Genomic DNA, 13134 nt, shown 5'->3' with positions numbered 1-13134 from the left:
TTTTGGAAACATTATTAAAGAAGAAAAAGAAAATTATTAAAAAAAAAAAACAACGCAAATAATTTAAAAAGGTACATATAATACAGTTAGTTGGATTGTTACCAAGTATCTTTCTATTTAACAATTTATACAACATATAATAATATATACAATATATAACAATAAAAAAGAATATTTTTTTATTTTGTTTTTTGCCGTGAAGGAGCATTTTTACAATACCGTCCAATTTGCTGTTTAATTTCAGCATTTGAAACCTTTTCAAATCTTCTTTTTATAACTTCTAAAAATCAAATTAATCATGTAGGATATATTTATCAAATATATTGGAAATAAATTTAACTTAACATAGATTTTTAACTAAATTAAAAGTTGAATAATTTAAACCTATTTTAGATTACCTTCTATTAAGTCATACAGTTTAGTTGATAACAAACCAATCTTTCCACCAGAACCTTTTAAGTTGAACTGTGTCAACAGGTTATTTGTAAATAATCTTAAAAACATATCGAATAAATGATAAAATTTATGAAAAATATTAAACAATTTATAATTATTGATTTCCATAATTACCATACATGAAAAATATATTTACCACAAATACGAAAAATGATTCCTATGCAAAATGTAATAAAAAAACCTATTCATGACCAATCTTGTCAGTTGTTTAAAATCTTCTGCACCTAAAAAACTGAGCTGTTTAACCTAAATAAAAGTTTGGCAAAATAATTATAAAAAAATAACTATTTTCACTTTTAATTTATATGGATTATAAAGATTTACATATGGATAAAGATTTACCAAATCAAGTCGAACACAATCATCCTCTAAACTTTTGATAAAATCCTCATACTCTGCAATAGTGTCTAATTTCTTGATTGCAAAATTACTATTGGATTGTTTGTTTATAGCTAAAATAAGCTCCTGGTTTTCAAGAACCTTTGAAACCATCTTGAACATCATGTGTTGGTATTCTAAATTATATGAAGAAAATGAAAAAAGAAATATACAAAATGCAAAACATTTATTAATACATTTTCAAAATTGTTTACAAGTATTATTCTTATACCTAAAAAAAATCCAAATGTGAGAACAAACTCTCCACATTTTACTTACTCCAAATAAAAAAATCAAGTAAATGTTAAAAAGCTTACTTCCAACTTCCATAGGAAACTTATTTTTAAGTAACTTCTCAGATCCAAGCGCTTGAATCATGGTTTTTTCTTGTATGTCTGTTTTCTGAAGCTTTTTGTTTGGTTCTGATGTATGAGGTATAACTAAAGCAAAAAAAAAATTATATATATAAATAATAAAAAGTTACTTTTTTAATCTGCAACAAATCTTTTTAAAAAATTTTTGGTACTTTGTTATTATTAATACATTTTTTTCTTATTTTAGGCTTTAGCTCCTCGAGACCACAAAAGTTGATAGGTAAGAGGAGGGGGATTATAATATTTTTTAGTTTAGAGTCTATAAAAAAAAATTATATATAAAAAAAAATTTGATTGTTCCATTTCAGTTGATTGTGAATGTAAAAATAAGTGAGACAAAGATAAAGTTAACAACAAAAGAATATTCCAACTTTAATGAACAAAAAATATAGTAGAAATATCAAAAATAATACATACATAGTGCACCAGAATATGAAGGTGATTGTTCCTCTGTAGTTGAATGTAGAGGTAAAGAAGTTTCAGCTAAAAATAGGAATTCAGTAATAATGTAGATTAAAAGTATATAAATTCTAATTTTGAAAAAATTGAAAATTAAGAGACAAAATGTACCAGAACACAGATTAGATTGTTTGGAAGTAGATCCAGATGACAAATTAGAGTCAAAAGATCTTTTTAATGGTTTTTTCAACACAGATTTAAAAACTGGCGGAGGCAAAGGAAAGTCAAGTAACTCTAAAACATAATAGTTTTATTTATTTTTCTTTTAGTATTTATACAAACATATTAATTTACAATATAGATTTGACATTAAACAAATAAAAATAAATAATTAACATAAATATAATTAAATGTAATTATACCATTAACATTACTTTTCACTTTAAAGGTATCTTTGGAAACACAAATATCAATTTCATCTTCTTCCTCTGTTGCTGTGGTGTAACAATATTCTTTTAGTTCTTCCATATTATCTAAAAGAATCAAAACTTTTATAAATCCAATATAAAATCAGATATTTTGCCAGCACATACATGGTGGCAAAATATTTGATGTTTATATTGGATTTATAAGAGCTATAATATACATATATATATATATATATATATATATATATATATATATATATATATATATATATATATATATATATATATATATATATATATATATATATATATATATATATATATATATATATATATATATAACTTTGGATACAAGATGCAAATTAATTAAACATAATAAATATAAAATATTTAATCAAAAGAAATTTGAACTTAAAAACCTTTCAATTAATGTTCTATTTCATGCAATAAAGGAAAGCATGCAAGACCTCCCTTCCAAGGTAGAACAACAACCTTTCGGCAAAGATTTTCCATTTTTAACTCAACAAACTTAACTCCAATTTCATCAATACTTGGTATGAAGAAAATTTGAAAGATTTTAGACTGAATAGGTTGTGTATATAAATCATTTTGTAAATCAAGTCTAAATATTCTACACTTAAAAAATCCAGATGATAATTTCTCATCAACAAAACAAAATTGATTTTCTCCTATGTAAAAACATGAATTATTCAGCTTCACTGAAACTTTTAGTTTTCGAGATTTTGTATTTAACATAGATTGTATACTTTGATATTGCTTGGCTATTTGAAAAACAGGACTCTTTGAGTTTTTTACTGCTTTCTTTAATGTCTGCATATAATTTTCGAAGGGAAAACAAGATATGTCATTTAGTGAACAATCAAATTTAACAACATCATCACAAATATGAAGTAAGCAGTGAACATTGTAAACACAGAATGAATTTGTATATAAATGTTTTGAGTTGATAACAAAATAATTAATGAGTTCTCTAGCAAAAGCAAGATAATGTTTCTTTTATAACATTAAAAGAAAATTGTCTTCATTTAAGAGAATTACCATTGCAACATGCAATGTTAGAAAATGATTATAAATTTCTTTGCTAACAACACCCTTTAAAACTAAGGGACCAGTGTATAAGATAAATTGTCTGAACTCTGTTGCTTTCCACTGATCTAACTCTAAAAGGGAACGTGGTTGTCGAGCAAATTCAGATGGCATCATACCACGTAAGCTTAACAGATTATCAGATATTTTTTTTATTTGGCCATTTGAAAGTCTACAATGTTTTGGACCAGACTTTAAAAAAGTAAGTATACGTCTTACTACACCAAGACAAACCATGTGCATGTAATCCAAAATAAAATCAGAAACACAAGATATTTTAAGTTGAGCTAAAGGAGTAAGAGATTTCTGATGATCAGTGTACAAAAAGGAATTAAACTCTTCAGTTAATCTTGGAGTTGATGCGTTGTTATCAATATAAACCACTCTATGCTCTTCATAAAATCCTTTAACTTGGCATCGTTCACAGGAGTAATATCCTGTATGACTTTGTATACATTTAAGAAAAGAGCGAGAAGGTGCATCACATATGAATGCTTTAAGTGTAACATCAATTTTTTTATCATTATAGTATAAACCTTCACCACTTAACAATAAAGATTCTTTGAGAAAATCATTAAGAAAACCATCCAAGCAGTCTGGTTTACCATCACCACAGAAAAGTGCAATGATAAAAATATAGTTCTCTATAAGACCAAGTATTGGCCATAATTGAAGATTAGAAGATTTGAAAAGAGGTAGCCCATCAACATTAATAGTAATTGATAACCCAGTACATTGAGAATCATTTTTCAAATTCAAAAAATTATTTATGCCATCAGCAATAGTAAAGTAAGCATAAGTTCCACCACACTTCTTATCTACTGTAACAACTTTAGAGGGTTTTAAAAGCGTTCTTGCATCTTTTGGTAACTCTGAATGACCATGTTTTTTAAGAATACTCAAAAGCTCGTTTAATTGGTTTTGAGAAATTTTGCTTTTCGAAGACCACATTGCTAAATCTTCTGATAATGTTTCTGTTGTCAAAAGTGGTGCTGCATTAAAACATTCAAAATTCTCATAATTACAACTCAAAGACTTATTGTTTTCTTCTTTAAAAACATTATTTAGGGCTTTACAAGGATTTTCAGGCTCAGCCTGAGAAGCATTAAAATCAGGATTCAAATTCGATGTACTATCATTAATATCTTCATCTTCAAATGTCATTATAAAATTCAACATACTTTTATTCAAGCGACGACGCTTCATTCTATTTTCAGTTTCCATAATGATACCTATATAAAACCTTTTTCTAGAATAATGATTTAGAGAATTTATATTGGTCGAGATAAAACTTTTTATGAAAAATTTCACATCTTTAAAAGACACAAAGTTTATTCATGCCGAAAGTCTTTTTAAAGACGTCTTTAAGACGACTAAAAGACGTCTTTTTGTTTGGTAGAATTATTCGAAAAATAAAGACGTCTTTAAGGCGTCTTACGAAGACGAGCGATTTTTCACTAAGATACCGTCTTTTAAAAGACGTCTCTAGGGCGTCTTACGAAGACGAGCGATTTTTCACTAAGATACAGTCTTTTAAAAGACGTCTTCAAGACGACTAACGAAGACGCGCAATTTTACACGACGCAACAGTCTTTTAAAAGACGTCTTCAAGACGTCTTACGAAGACGCGCAATTTTACACGACGCAACAGTCTTTTAAAAGACGTCTTAAAGACATCTTGAAGACGTCAATCGAAGACAAGACCATTTAAAGACCTGAATAAGACGGTCTTAAGACGTCTTATGTTTGCCGGGTAACTTTGTATTTCTAATTACTTAATTTATTTTAAATTCGAAAACTATCAAATGACTTATAATAGTTTGTAATTTATTCGTTGTTAACAGAAAAACAAAGCGCAGATTTTATCAACATTTGATGCAAAATTTAATCGTTCTCAACACATCTCGATAAAGCTTATTTTAACTACTGGTTTCGTAAAAAGTATGTCAGATGTGGGATTTGAACCCACGCCCACATTCGTGGACCAGATTACTCCTTAATTTAAGGAAGGTCTGAACCTTGAGTCTGGCGCCTTAGACCGCTCGGCCAACCTGACATAACGTTTTTTGCAGCTTTTATAAATTTTAATCAAACTTTTTCTGGATTATGAAAAGGATTTTATAAACTTGAAAATGTGGGAAGAATCAAGAAGCAAACATCAAATTTAAAGCCGTAGTTTTAACCTGAAGTGTGACAAAAATTTACCGCTTTTCAAGTCTCACTTAAACAACGGACTTGAGAAAGCAAAAATATTTTCCAATTGCCATGTATCAGAAATCTGACTTAAGCGGAATTTGCCATAAAATCATTCTTAAAAAACGAGCTTCTGAAAATTTTCTTGCTTTTTTAAAGCCTGGTACAGAGTTTTGAAAACTGAATTTGAAAATAAAATTACAACCACCATTACTCTTTTGTAGATGCGTACAAAACTTACTAGTATCATATAACGTTTTTCAAGTTCATTACAGAAGAATCATATCATTGTGAAAACGTGTGTTTTTTATAATAATAATAATAATAATGTTGTAGTTTTTTTTATAAAAACCTCATTAGAACGTCCTTTATGTCATAGTTATAATCCAATATGTTTGTATGTCATGATGTTGTTAGAAAATGTTTATGAGTTTTTTTGAAATGTCGAACAGTCTAGCATTATAGAATCTTAACAACTAGTTAAGATCTTTTAGTTTTAAGATAATAGATAGCCTTGTCACCTAGTAGTCATATAATAATTTTTCAGGGTATTCTAATATCTCATAACGTAACAATATATTATCTCATAACATAACGAAAATATTTTCCTTATGTAAGCATACTTTTTCATGTGATATTTGTAAAAATATATCCTATTTAGTAATAACAGTTTGCTTTATGCAAAAAAAGTGATAAGAGTAAAAGTAGTAAAAGAGAATTCTTGAGAAGAAGTGGTGATAATAATATTTTTACATTAACAAAAAAAAACATTTTTTTTTAACATTCAAATATTAATTGGTATGAACTGTATTTTAAAAAAAGAAGAAGAAGAAGAAGAAGAAGAAGAAGTATACCAAATCACATACCAAGGTTTGTTATTGACAGTGAATCTTTTAGAAGTTTTCAACTATATAGAAAAAATTAACTGGCTATTGCATGTCAGTTATAAACTGGCTATTGCATGTCAGTTATATGCAACTGGTTCATTCCAAGTAAGTAAATATTCAAGAAGTAGTATCAGACAATGGTATCTTCTTATCTTAGACTTCATATTATGTTTTTAACAAATAAAACAATAATACACTCAAATAACAGTAAATAAAATATTTTAAATTTAAACTTCTATAATTTAGTGTACTGTTTTAGAGAGTAAAAGGAGATTAGAAGGAGCTGAAAGTTAATCAATTAACAGTTTGTAAAGTGGTAAAGAACCTTTCAATCCAAAATGCTATAAAAGATATAAATACATTTAGTTTCCAACAGATGTTGATTCATTAATAATTCAGCAAAGAGGAAAGTTTTTGTGGAAATTTTTGTTTTGATATTTTTTAAAAACTTTAAAATTTTCTTTTGCAAATGAAAAATGTTTATTTATCAATCACCAGTTAGATTTTACCAATATCAAAGATTTCATAGATGTATCGAAGCAGTTGGTGGAGCTTATAATCCTATAATAATTTTTTTTCTTATTTTTCTGCTTGTGTTCAATGGCCTGGGAGTGCATAATTCACTAGTTTTTGGTAACTCAGCTATTAAATACGTTTAAATAAGAAACTCATCAACTTGTTCATGTTATAGTGATTCTGGCTATCCTTGTAAACAATATTTAATGACACCTTTTTCTAACGCAGTAAATGAAAGCAAAGTCCAATATAATCACAGTTTGTGAAGTACATGTATATCAGTTGAATGTTGTTTTGGTATTTTTTGGCAATATCCTTATTTGTACTTTAGAAAATTGACCTTCTATAAAACAATTGTTAGGAATACAATGAAAAAGGAAATTACATTTAGAAGATGATGCTAACCATTCACAAGAAACATTTTTGGAGAAACAAAGAGAAACCAATTTTGTTCTGCAATTATATATAATAACAATAGTAAAACCTAATGACAAAAATATTTGCAAATATTTATAATATATTTCAGAAGAATTGCATAGAAAAGTAGTACGTTAAAATAGAAAATCAATAACTTAAAACATTCTAAAAAATAAAAAGTTAGTAAGATCTGCTGTTTTTTGAAAGACATAAAAATTAGATATAAGAAAATAGTAATCTTCAAATAGAATTGTTCTCAATATTGTGTTGATTTTTTTAAACTTATCAACCTCCATTTTTAAACCTCCATTTTAACATTATGTTCTTTTTGTTTGTTTTGTTGATTTGCTTGAGTTTGTTTTTATATTTTAGCTTATTTCTATTTGTTTTTGCATTAGTTCTTTATCAAGGTCATGAGTTTCATTATATTGCTTTTTTGTATTTTGTTTAGAGAGATGTTTTATATATATTATTATATATATAATTTCATTCAAAAGTGACACACTCTTGTTTATATATCTCATATTCTTAATTACTACACCAAAAAACTTTAAGACGAAATTATTTTCATGTACAGCAATAACGTCTATAGATTAAAAAGATAATGTGAACTAATGAATTTTGAACATTACTGCTTCATAAGACAGGGTTTAGTAGCAGTTAGGTACTTTTTTCTGTCTGTGCCAACGATTTGTAAGACAAATTGTTTTTGAGTTTTGTTTTTGGTGACAATCTTATTAAAATCCTGAAAGACTCGATCCTTTTTCCGCGGCATCATAACATTGTTTCTAGGTTTGTACAGGCACCATTTACTCAACCTGTATTGATTGCTGTCGTCATGAAATTAAAACACCTAAAGATTTTTTGATTTCGGGGGTTCTCAACAATTGCTCTTTGCTTTGAAAAGTTCTTACTATTGCCAGTTTATTTCATTTTCAACAACGGTGAGTGCAATTATATAGTTTAAAGTTTTGCTGAATTTCTAAGTGTCTTGCTTCTCTTTATCAACCGGTTTTCAATATCACGGCCGAAAGCATCTGCAGCAGTCATTAATAGGTAACCCCATTTCTATCAGTAATTTTGCACCTACCAAAAACTTCCGCGGAGTGAAAAATGGCAATGTATCTCATGTTGTTTGAGCATTTGTTGTTGTTGCTATTTGCTGAACGATGACAGGTGTCACCACTATCACTGCCTTCATTGCTTGATGCTGAATCATCAGTTTTTGATGAAAGTTCATGAGCACCAAGATATTGTTCCATTTCTTCGTAAGTTCTTTTTGTCTTCGCAGTTTCAATTGCTATGCACTTCACTGCCCCTTTTTCCTTTTATTTTAGTTTCTGATACACACCAAACATAGAACCTGCTCTTTCTTTTTAGCGTTAAAGGATTATGAAGTTCTTATCCTCTTCGTTTTTCATGTGTTCCAAAGTTTCTTAATGAGAAATGTCAAACGGATCGTTCGTATTGTTTAAAAAGATCTCTTTTTCTTTTCTCTTTGTCTACACCTCTCATCAATTTTATTTAGCCTTTCCATTCATCATACAGTTTCAGCAAATTATCAATACAATAGTCAGTTCTTTCATTAGGACTTCATGCTTTTCGCAAAAATGTGGAAACTTCTTGAACCATCAGTACTGTACATTTCTTTGTCGTAAACTTTACAAGTCTTACATTGCAGAATAAGCTACGTAAAACCTGCAAGTTCAAAGGCAATTCGGCTCTGAATTTAATTTGAAATGTAGCAAAAGACATGAAAATCTTTTCTTAACTACTGTGACGAACTCCCAGACGAATTTAATGCTGTTTCACCTTCTAAAAAGAAGACAAAAGTCAGTTTACAAGAGCAGCACAAACAGTTTTAAAACAAATGAAAAATCATTCATCAAGACAATAGCATCTTTAGTTAAAAATTAATTTTACAAAGCCTAATTTCGGACAAAGTACTATTTTATCTAAACATAATTATTACAAAACAAAAAGACTTACTTATAAAGTCTTAAAGATTACATTAGTTCAATAAATCCTCCATTTGCTTTGAATGACCGCCTTGTTTCTCGGTCTGAAGAGTTAGCAAGCCATGCGTCATGGTCCTTATCAGTGAATGCTGCTTCGATAGCAGCTCTCAATAATTTAATATTTGGATGCCTGGACTTATTGGTAACCCTTTCAACTACGCTCCATGCATAGATATCCAAAAGATTTAAGTAAAGATTTAAAAGATTTATTGAAATACAAAAGTTTTATTGCGAGACCAGAACTCTTTAAACCAAAACTTGTTGGTGTTGCCCAACAACTATTTCTGCACCAAATTGCTCGTGGTGGTGGAAGGGGGAGGGCATCATCATGCTGGAAAGCATACGGCCTTCCAAACGACGCATTTTCCATCCACGACTTCATTACATTTATCAGAACACGTAAATAAGCTTCTTTCGTGACATTTTCCTCCTTTTTTATCCACACCAACAACTGACGACCATTTTTGCGTAGACTCCCCTGGATCCTCGAAAATCAAGTCCTGAGCCCCTTGAATGGCGTCACGTGTTCTAAAAACGTGCTTCTTTGAGTGAGTTTTCCTCGTTGGTGTTGCAGAACTCTCGTTGGGACTCCTCTGACTCATTTTACTTCGCGATTACATCGTACACAGTTGATGTCAGGTACCCGAAGAACAGAATAATTTTTGACGTCGAGCGGTAGAAACTATATACATATATATCAGGAGTGGATCCAGGGTGTAGCAAGTGAAGCAATTGCTACCTTCAACTCGGACTACATTTATTATTTTCTACACGCATATATAAAAAAATATATATATATATTTTTTTATGTAAAATAACAGAAAAATTTTAGATCAAACTTAGGCCGCTGTCGTAGCTTAACTAATTTTACTTTATCAAAAAATAAAATTTTCGCTAAAAAAAACCCGAGTTTTTATAGGGTTTTGTCTCTCATGTTCATAAATTTTTGAATGTCAAACATTTCGTAGCGTAGCTACTAAATTTTGACTTGGAGTGAAATAAAATGGCAAATTATGTGTTGCAACTGTAGCAAAATCCTGTTTGTTATGTTTTCAAACAAATCTAAGCTTACCCCCGTGCATTTATAATATTTAATATATATTTAGTTTCTCCTTTTTATTAACAAGGAGGTCTTATGTAAGAACTAAAAGACATTAACCGAGAACCTGTGGCAAGTGTAGCAAAAAACCAAAATTGTACTTGGTTGAATTAATATTACTTTACATATGGTTTATAAACTTTTTTAATGAAAGAAAGAGATATACTTTATTTAATTCTAAAAAAATAAGATCATCAATCATCAAAACTATTCTTACTTTCTTATCTTTCGTTTGTTCTAAAAATGTATAGTATCAACAATAATGTCTCTTTTTGGTAAAAATCGAATATAACTACTAAGTGTTTCAGTTATGGGTAAATCTCGTCTTCATGTGACATCAATAGCTAGATTTTGCGTCCGTGTTTTCACATTTAAAATCCTTTCACTCAACTTATAATCAGCCATGGTAATAAAAATTTTGAACTAAAATTTATTTTAAAAAAGTAGCTTTTAAAATGGAAATTGAGACTGAATGATTGAGACCTATTCCAATATTAATTATGGTATATTAACACTTTAAAAACATTTTACATGCAAATTCAATGTTGTGTATGCATTAAAGACGAAAGCGGGTTGGTGCGGGATGATTTTATTAGAACCATTTTAATCAATGTGGTATTAGTAATCAGAACATAAGAGACCATCATTTGTGATCACAGAATAAAATTTGAATAGAACATTTTTGTCATAACTCTAATGTTTATGAAATTGTTTATACAAAAAGAAAGTTTTGAAAAAGACATGGCAGTATTACATTTGCGCTGATGAAAAAGATTTGTCAGATGTGGGATTTGAACCCACGCCCACATTCGTGGACCAGATTGCTCCTCATCACTGAAGGAAGGTATTAACCTTGAGTCTGGCGCCTTAGACCGCTCGGCCAACCTGACATACTATGTTGCAAAAATATTATATATTTATACTACAAAAATTAGCATAAGTCAAAGGTCTTCATTTTTATTATTATATGCTTTTTCTATTTAGCAAAAGAGGCCACAAATTTTCAGGAAATATCAATTCGTTCAAATATTTTTATTACCTCAGCATTTTTAAATATTAATTATAAAAACGTTTTTGTATATATGAATGTTACAAATGATGACCGAAAACCTGTAAATAAATTTCTTTATACTTAAGGGAAATTTATACACCTGTGTTAAAAAAAGTTACTGAAAAGTAACAGATTTTTCAGTTTTTTAGAGGAATTTAAGAAGAAAATAGTAAAAGTAAAACTCGCAGAATTTTGGTAGAATATTCAATTCTGTAAATATTATTCAAAATATTTAAAGCAAAAACTAATTACTATTTCTTAAAACTCTAATTACGTATTTCTTAAAACGAAACTTAGTTTACTTAATTTAACGTTTTTTAAAATGTTAAAAAGGAGAAGAAAAAAAAAGGACCATATGAATTGTTTTTAGTAATTAAAAAAGATAATGGAATGTGTTTTGACATTTTGTTACTTTTTTTTGAGAAGCTTTAATTTATAAAATGGACCGTTTAGGATGGGAAAAAACGTTTATTGGTTCAGAAATTTCCATAAAACCTTCGTTAACCTCCATAAAACTTGGTAAACAATGTGAGTATTCAACATTATCTTAAATTTCTTAATTTAATCTAAAGATTTTATTAACTTTTTACATAACATGGTTGCCAAAGCAATAATTTTTAAATCGAAACGTGAAGTAAGAGGAAGGAAGAGAAATGCTGCTCAACAAAATTAATACATAATAAGTTTAGCTAAACAGAGACTTATACAAAGATAAAACAAGATTTGAATTTGACTGCTGGTAGCATGCCTGACTGGCAATATGCCTGACGGACGTGCGCAAAAAGTGACAATTTAACCTCCAAACTTCTAAAATTTATCCTTTATTTATATTAGGAAAAGCCTTGCATTATTTCGAAGCCACTTTACTTGTAATGTAATGAAAAGTAGTTAAAGCTTCAGTTTTTCACCCTTTTTTCAAAAAGAATCTCCTCAGTCAATGTGGGGGGGGGGGGGGAGCTCAAACTACTTTTCAGGCTCTATACTTTATTTATATTAAGAAGAACCTTGGATTATTTAAAAACCGCATTATTTGGAGTATGATCAAAAGAGTTTAAAATTTCAGTTTTTCAGTGGTTTGTACAGGTAATAGTTGAAAACCTAAACAATAATATAAACGTCTTTTGGCAATGGTAAAAATAGGTGAACTTCTAAAATTTTACACGGTTTTCAATTTTACACGGTTTTCAATTTTACACGGTATTAATAGATACTACCGGAGATAATAAGTAAAAAGACGATGAAAATACGTCAAGTTCTTACAGTTAAGTGTTAAGTTCTTATCAGAGTGAAGAGTGAACTTCTTCGAAAAAGTTCACCTATTTTTATCGTCCTTTTACCAATTATCTTCGGTAGTATCTCTAACTACCGTGTAAAATTGACAACATTAAATCTACTTTAAAATACTGGGAACTCTTTTGGATTGTAATGTCACTCAAAATCATCAAAAATCGCATTTTAATATCTTATTAAAAACCTTAACTGTTTTTAAAAAATATTTGTGCATGTTTATACCAAAAAATATTGGTGCATGTATATACCAAAAAATATTGGTGCATTTATATACCAAAATTACTACGTGCAAATAATTATATCTATAGACCAACGACTTAATGTATATGTAATTCACAGCTAAGAAAATTGTCTATAAAGTATGTAGAACATTATCTAAGGAAGAATAAAAAGTAAAGTGTTTTGATTTGTCTTTCTAATATATGACTCCACTTAAAAACCTGATAAAACAGTGAAATCTACTTTACAAAAATGGTAAAAAATAACTGGAGTTGATACAAGCTCATTTTCCATGAGTTTTT

At 28.7% G+C, this 13134-nt stretch overlaps 1 protein-coding gene, 2 non-coding genes and 1 pseudogene across 4 annotated transcripts; all 4 read right to left on the bottom strand.

Annotated features, from left to right (window-relative positions):
* Nucleotides 1-90: 90 nt before the first annotated feature.
* Nucleotides 91-2595, bottom strand: LOC149881812 (uncharacterized). 2 transcript variants are annotated; one of them, XM_090066110.1, is made up of 9 exons: nt 2455-2595; nt 2030-2140; nt 1779-1901; nt 1626-1691; nt 1152-1274; nt 799-971; nt 638-702; nt 399-493; nt 91-280 (listed from the first exon to the last, which is right to left on the bottom strand). In XM_090066110.1, exons 2-9 carry the CDS (start codon nt 2133-2135, stop codon nt 180-182), a joined length of 852 nt encoding a protein of 283 aa, XP_089922236.1. In that variant the 5' UTR covers nt 2136-2140; nt 2455-2595; the 3' UTR covers nt 91-179. The 2 variants fall into 2 exon arrangements, with proteins under 2 accessions (XP_089922236.1, XP_089922237.1); XM_090066111.1 differs by having other exon boundaries at nt 2042-2140.
* LOC149881811 (uncharacterized) lies at nt 2462-4366 on the bottom strand (annotated as a pseudogene).
* Nucleotides 4367-5086: 720 nt separating this feature from the next.
* Nucleotides 5087-5198, bottom strand: Trnal-caa (transfer RNA leucine (anticodon CAA)). The gene is made up of 2 exons: nt 5161-5198; nt 5087-5132 (listed from the first exon to the last, which is right to left on the bottom strand). It is a non-coding gene; the product is annotated as a tRNA-Leu (tRNA).
* Nucleotides 5199-11048: 5850 nt separating this feature from the next.
* Trnal-caa (transfer RNA leucine (anticodon CAA)) lies at nt 11049-11162 on the bottom strand. Its single transcript has 2 exons — nt 11125-11162; nt 11049-11094 (listed from the first exon to the last, which is right to left on the bottom strand). It is a non-coding gene; the product is annotated as a tRNA-Leu (tRNA).
* Between the last annotated feature and the right edge of the window lie 1972 nt (nt 11163-13134).

The sequence above is a fragment of the Hydra viridissima genome, unplaced genomic scaffold, assembly GCF_058129835.1.
Source record: "Hydra viridissima isolate aposymbiotic clone 2 unplaced genomic scaffold, HvirCarnegie_v1 scaffold_11, whole genome shotgun sequence".
Taxonomy (NCBI): Eukaryota; Metazoa; Cnidaria; class Hydrozoa; order Anthoathecata; family Hydridae; genus Hydra; species Hydra viridissima.
The sequence above is the reverse complement of the archived record's forward strand: the minus strand, read 5'-3'. Positions and strand labels throughout refer to the sequence as shown.

Bases quoted from the DNA above. Each gene is read 5' to 3' on its own strand.
- LOC149881812 (XM_090066110.1), bottom strand. From the start codon at position 2,135: ATGGAAGAACTAAAAGAATATTGTTACACCACAGCAACAGAGGAAGAA. The intron at 1,902-2,029 runs GTATAATTACAT...ATTATGTTTTAG, and splicing joins AGTGAAAAGTAATGTTAATG to AGTTACTTGACTTTCCTTTG. The intron at 281-398 runs GTAATCTAAAAT...TTTGATTTTTAG, and splicing joins ACTGTATGACTTAATAGAAG to AAGTTATAAAAAGAAGATTT.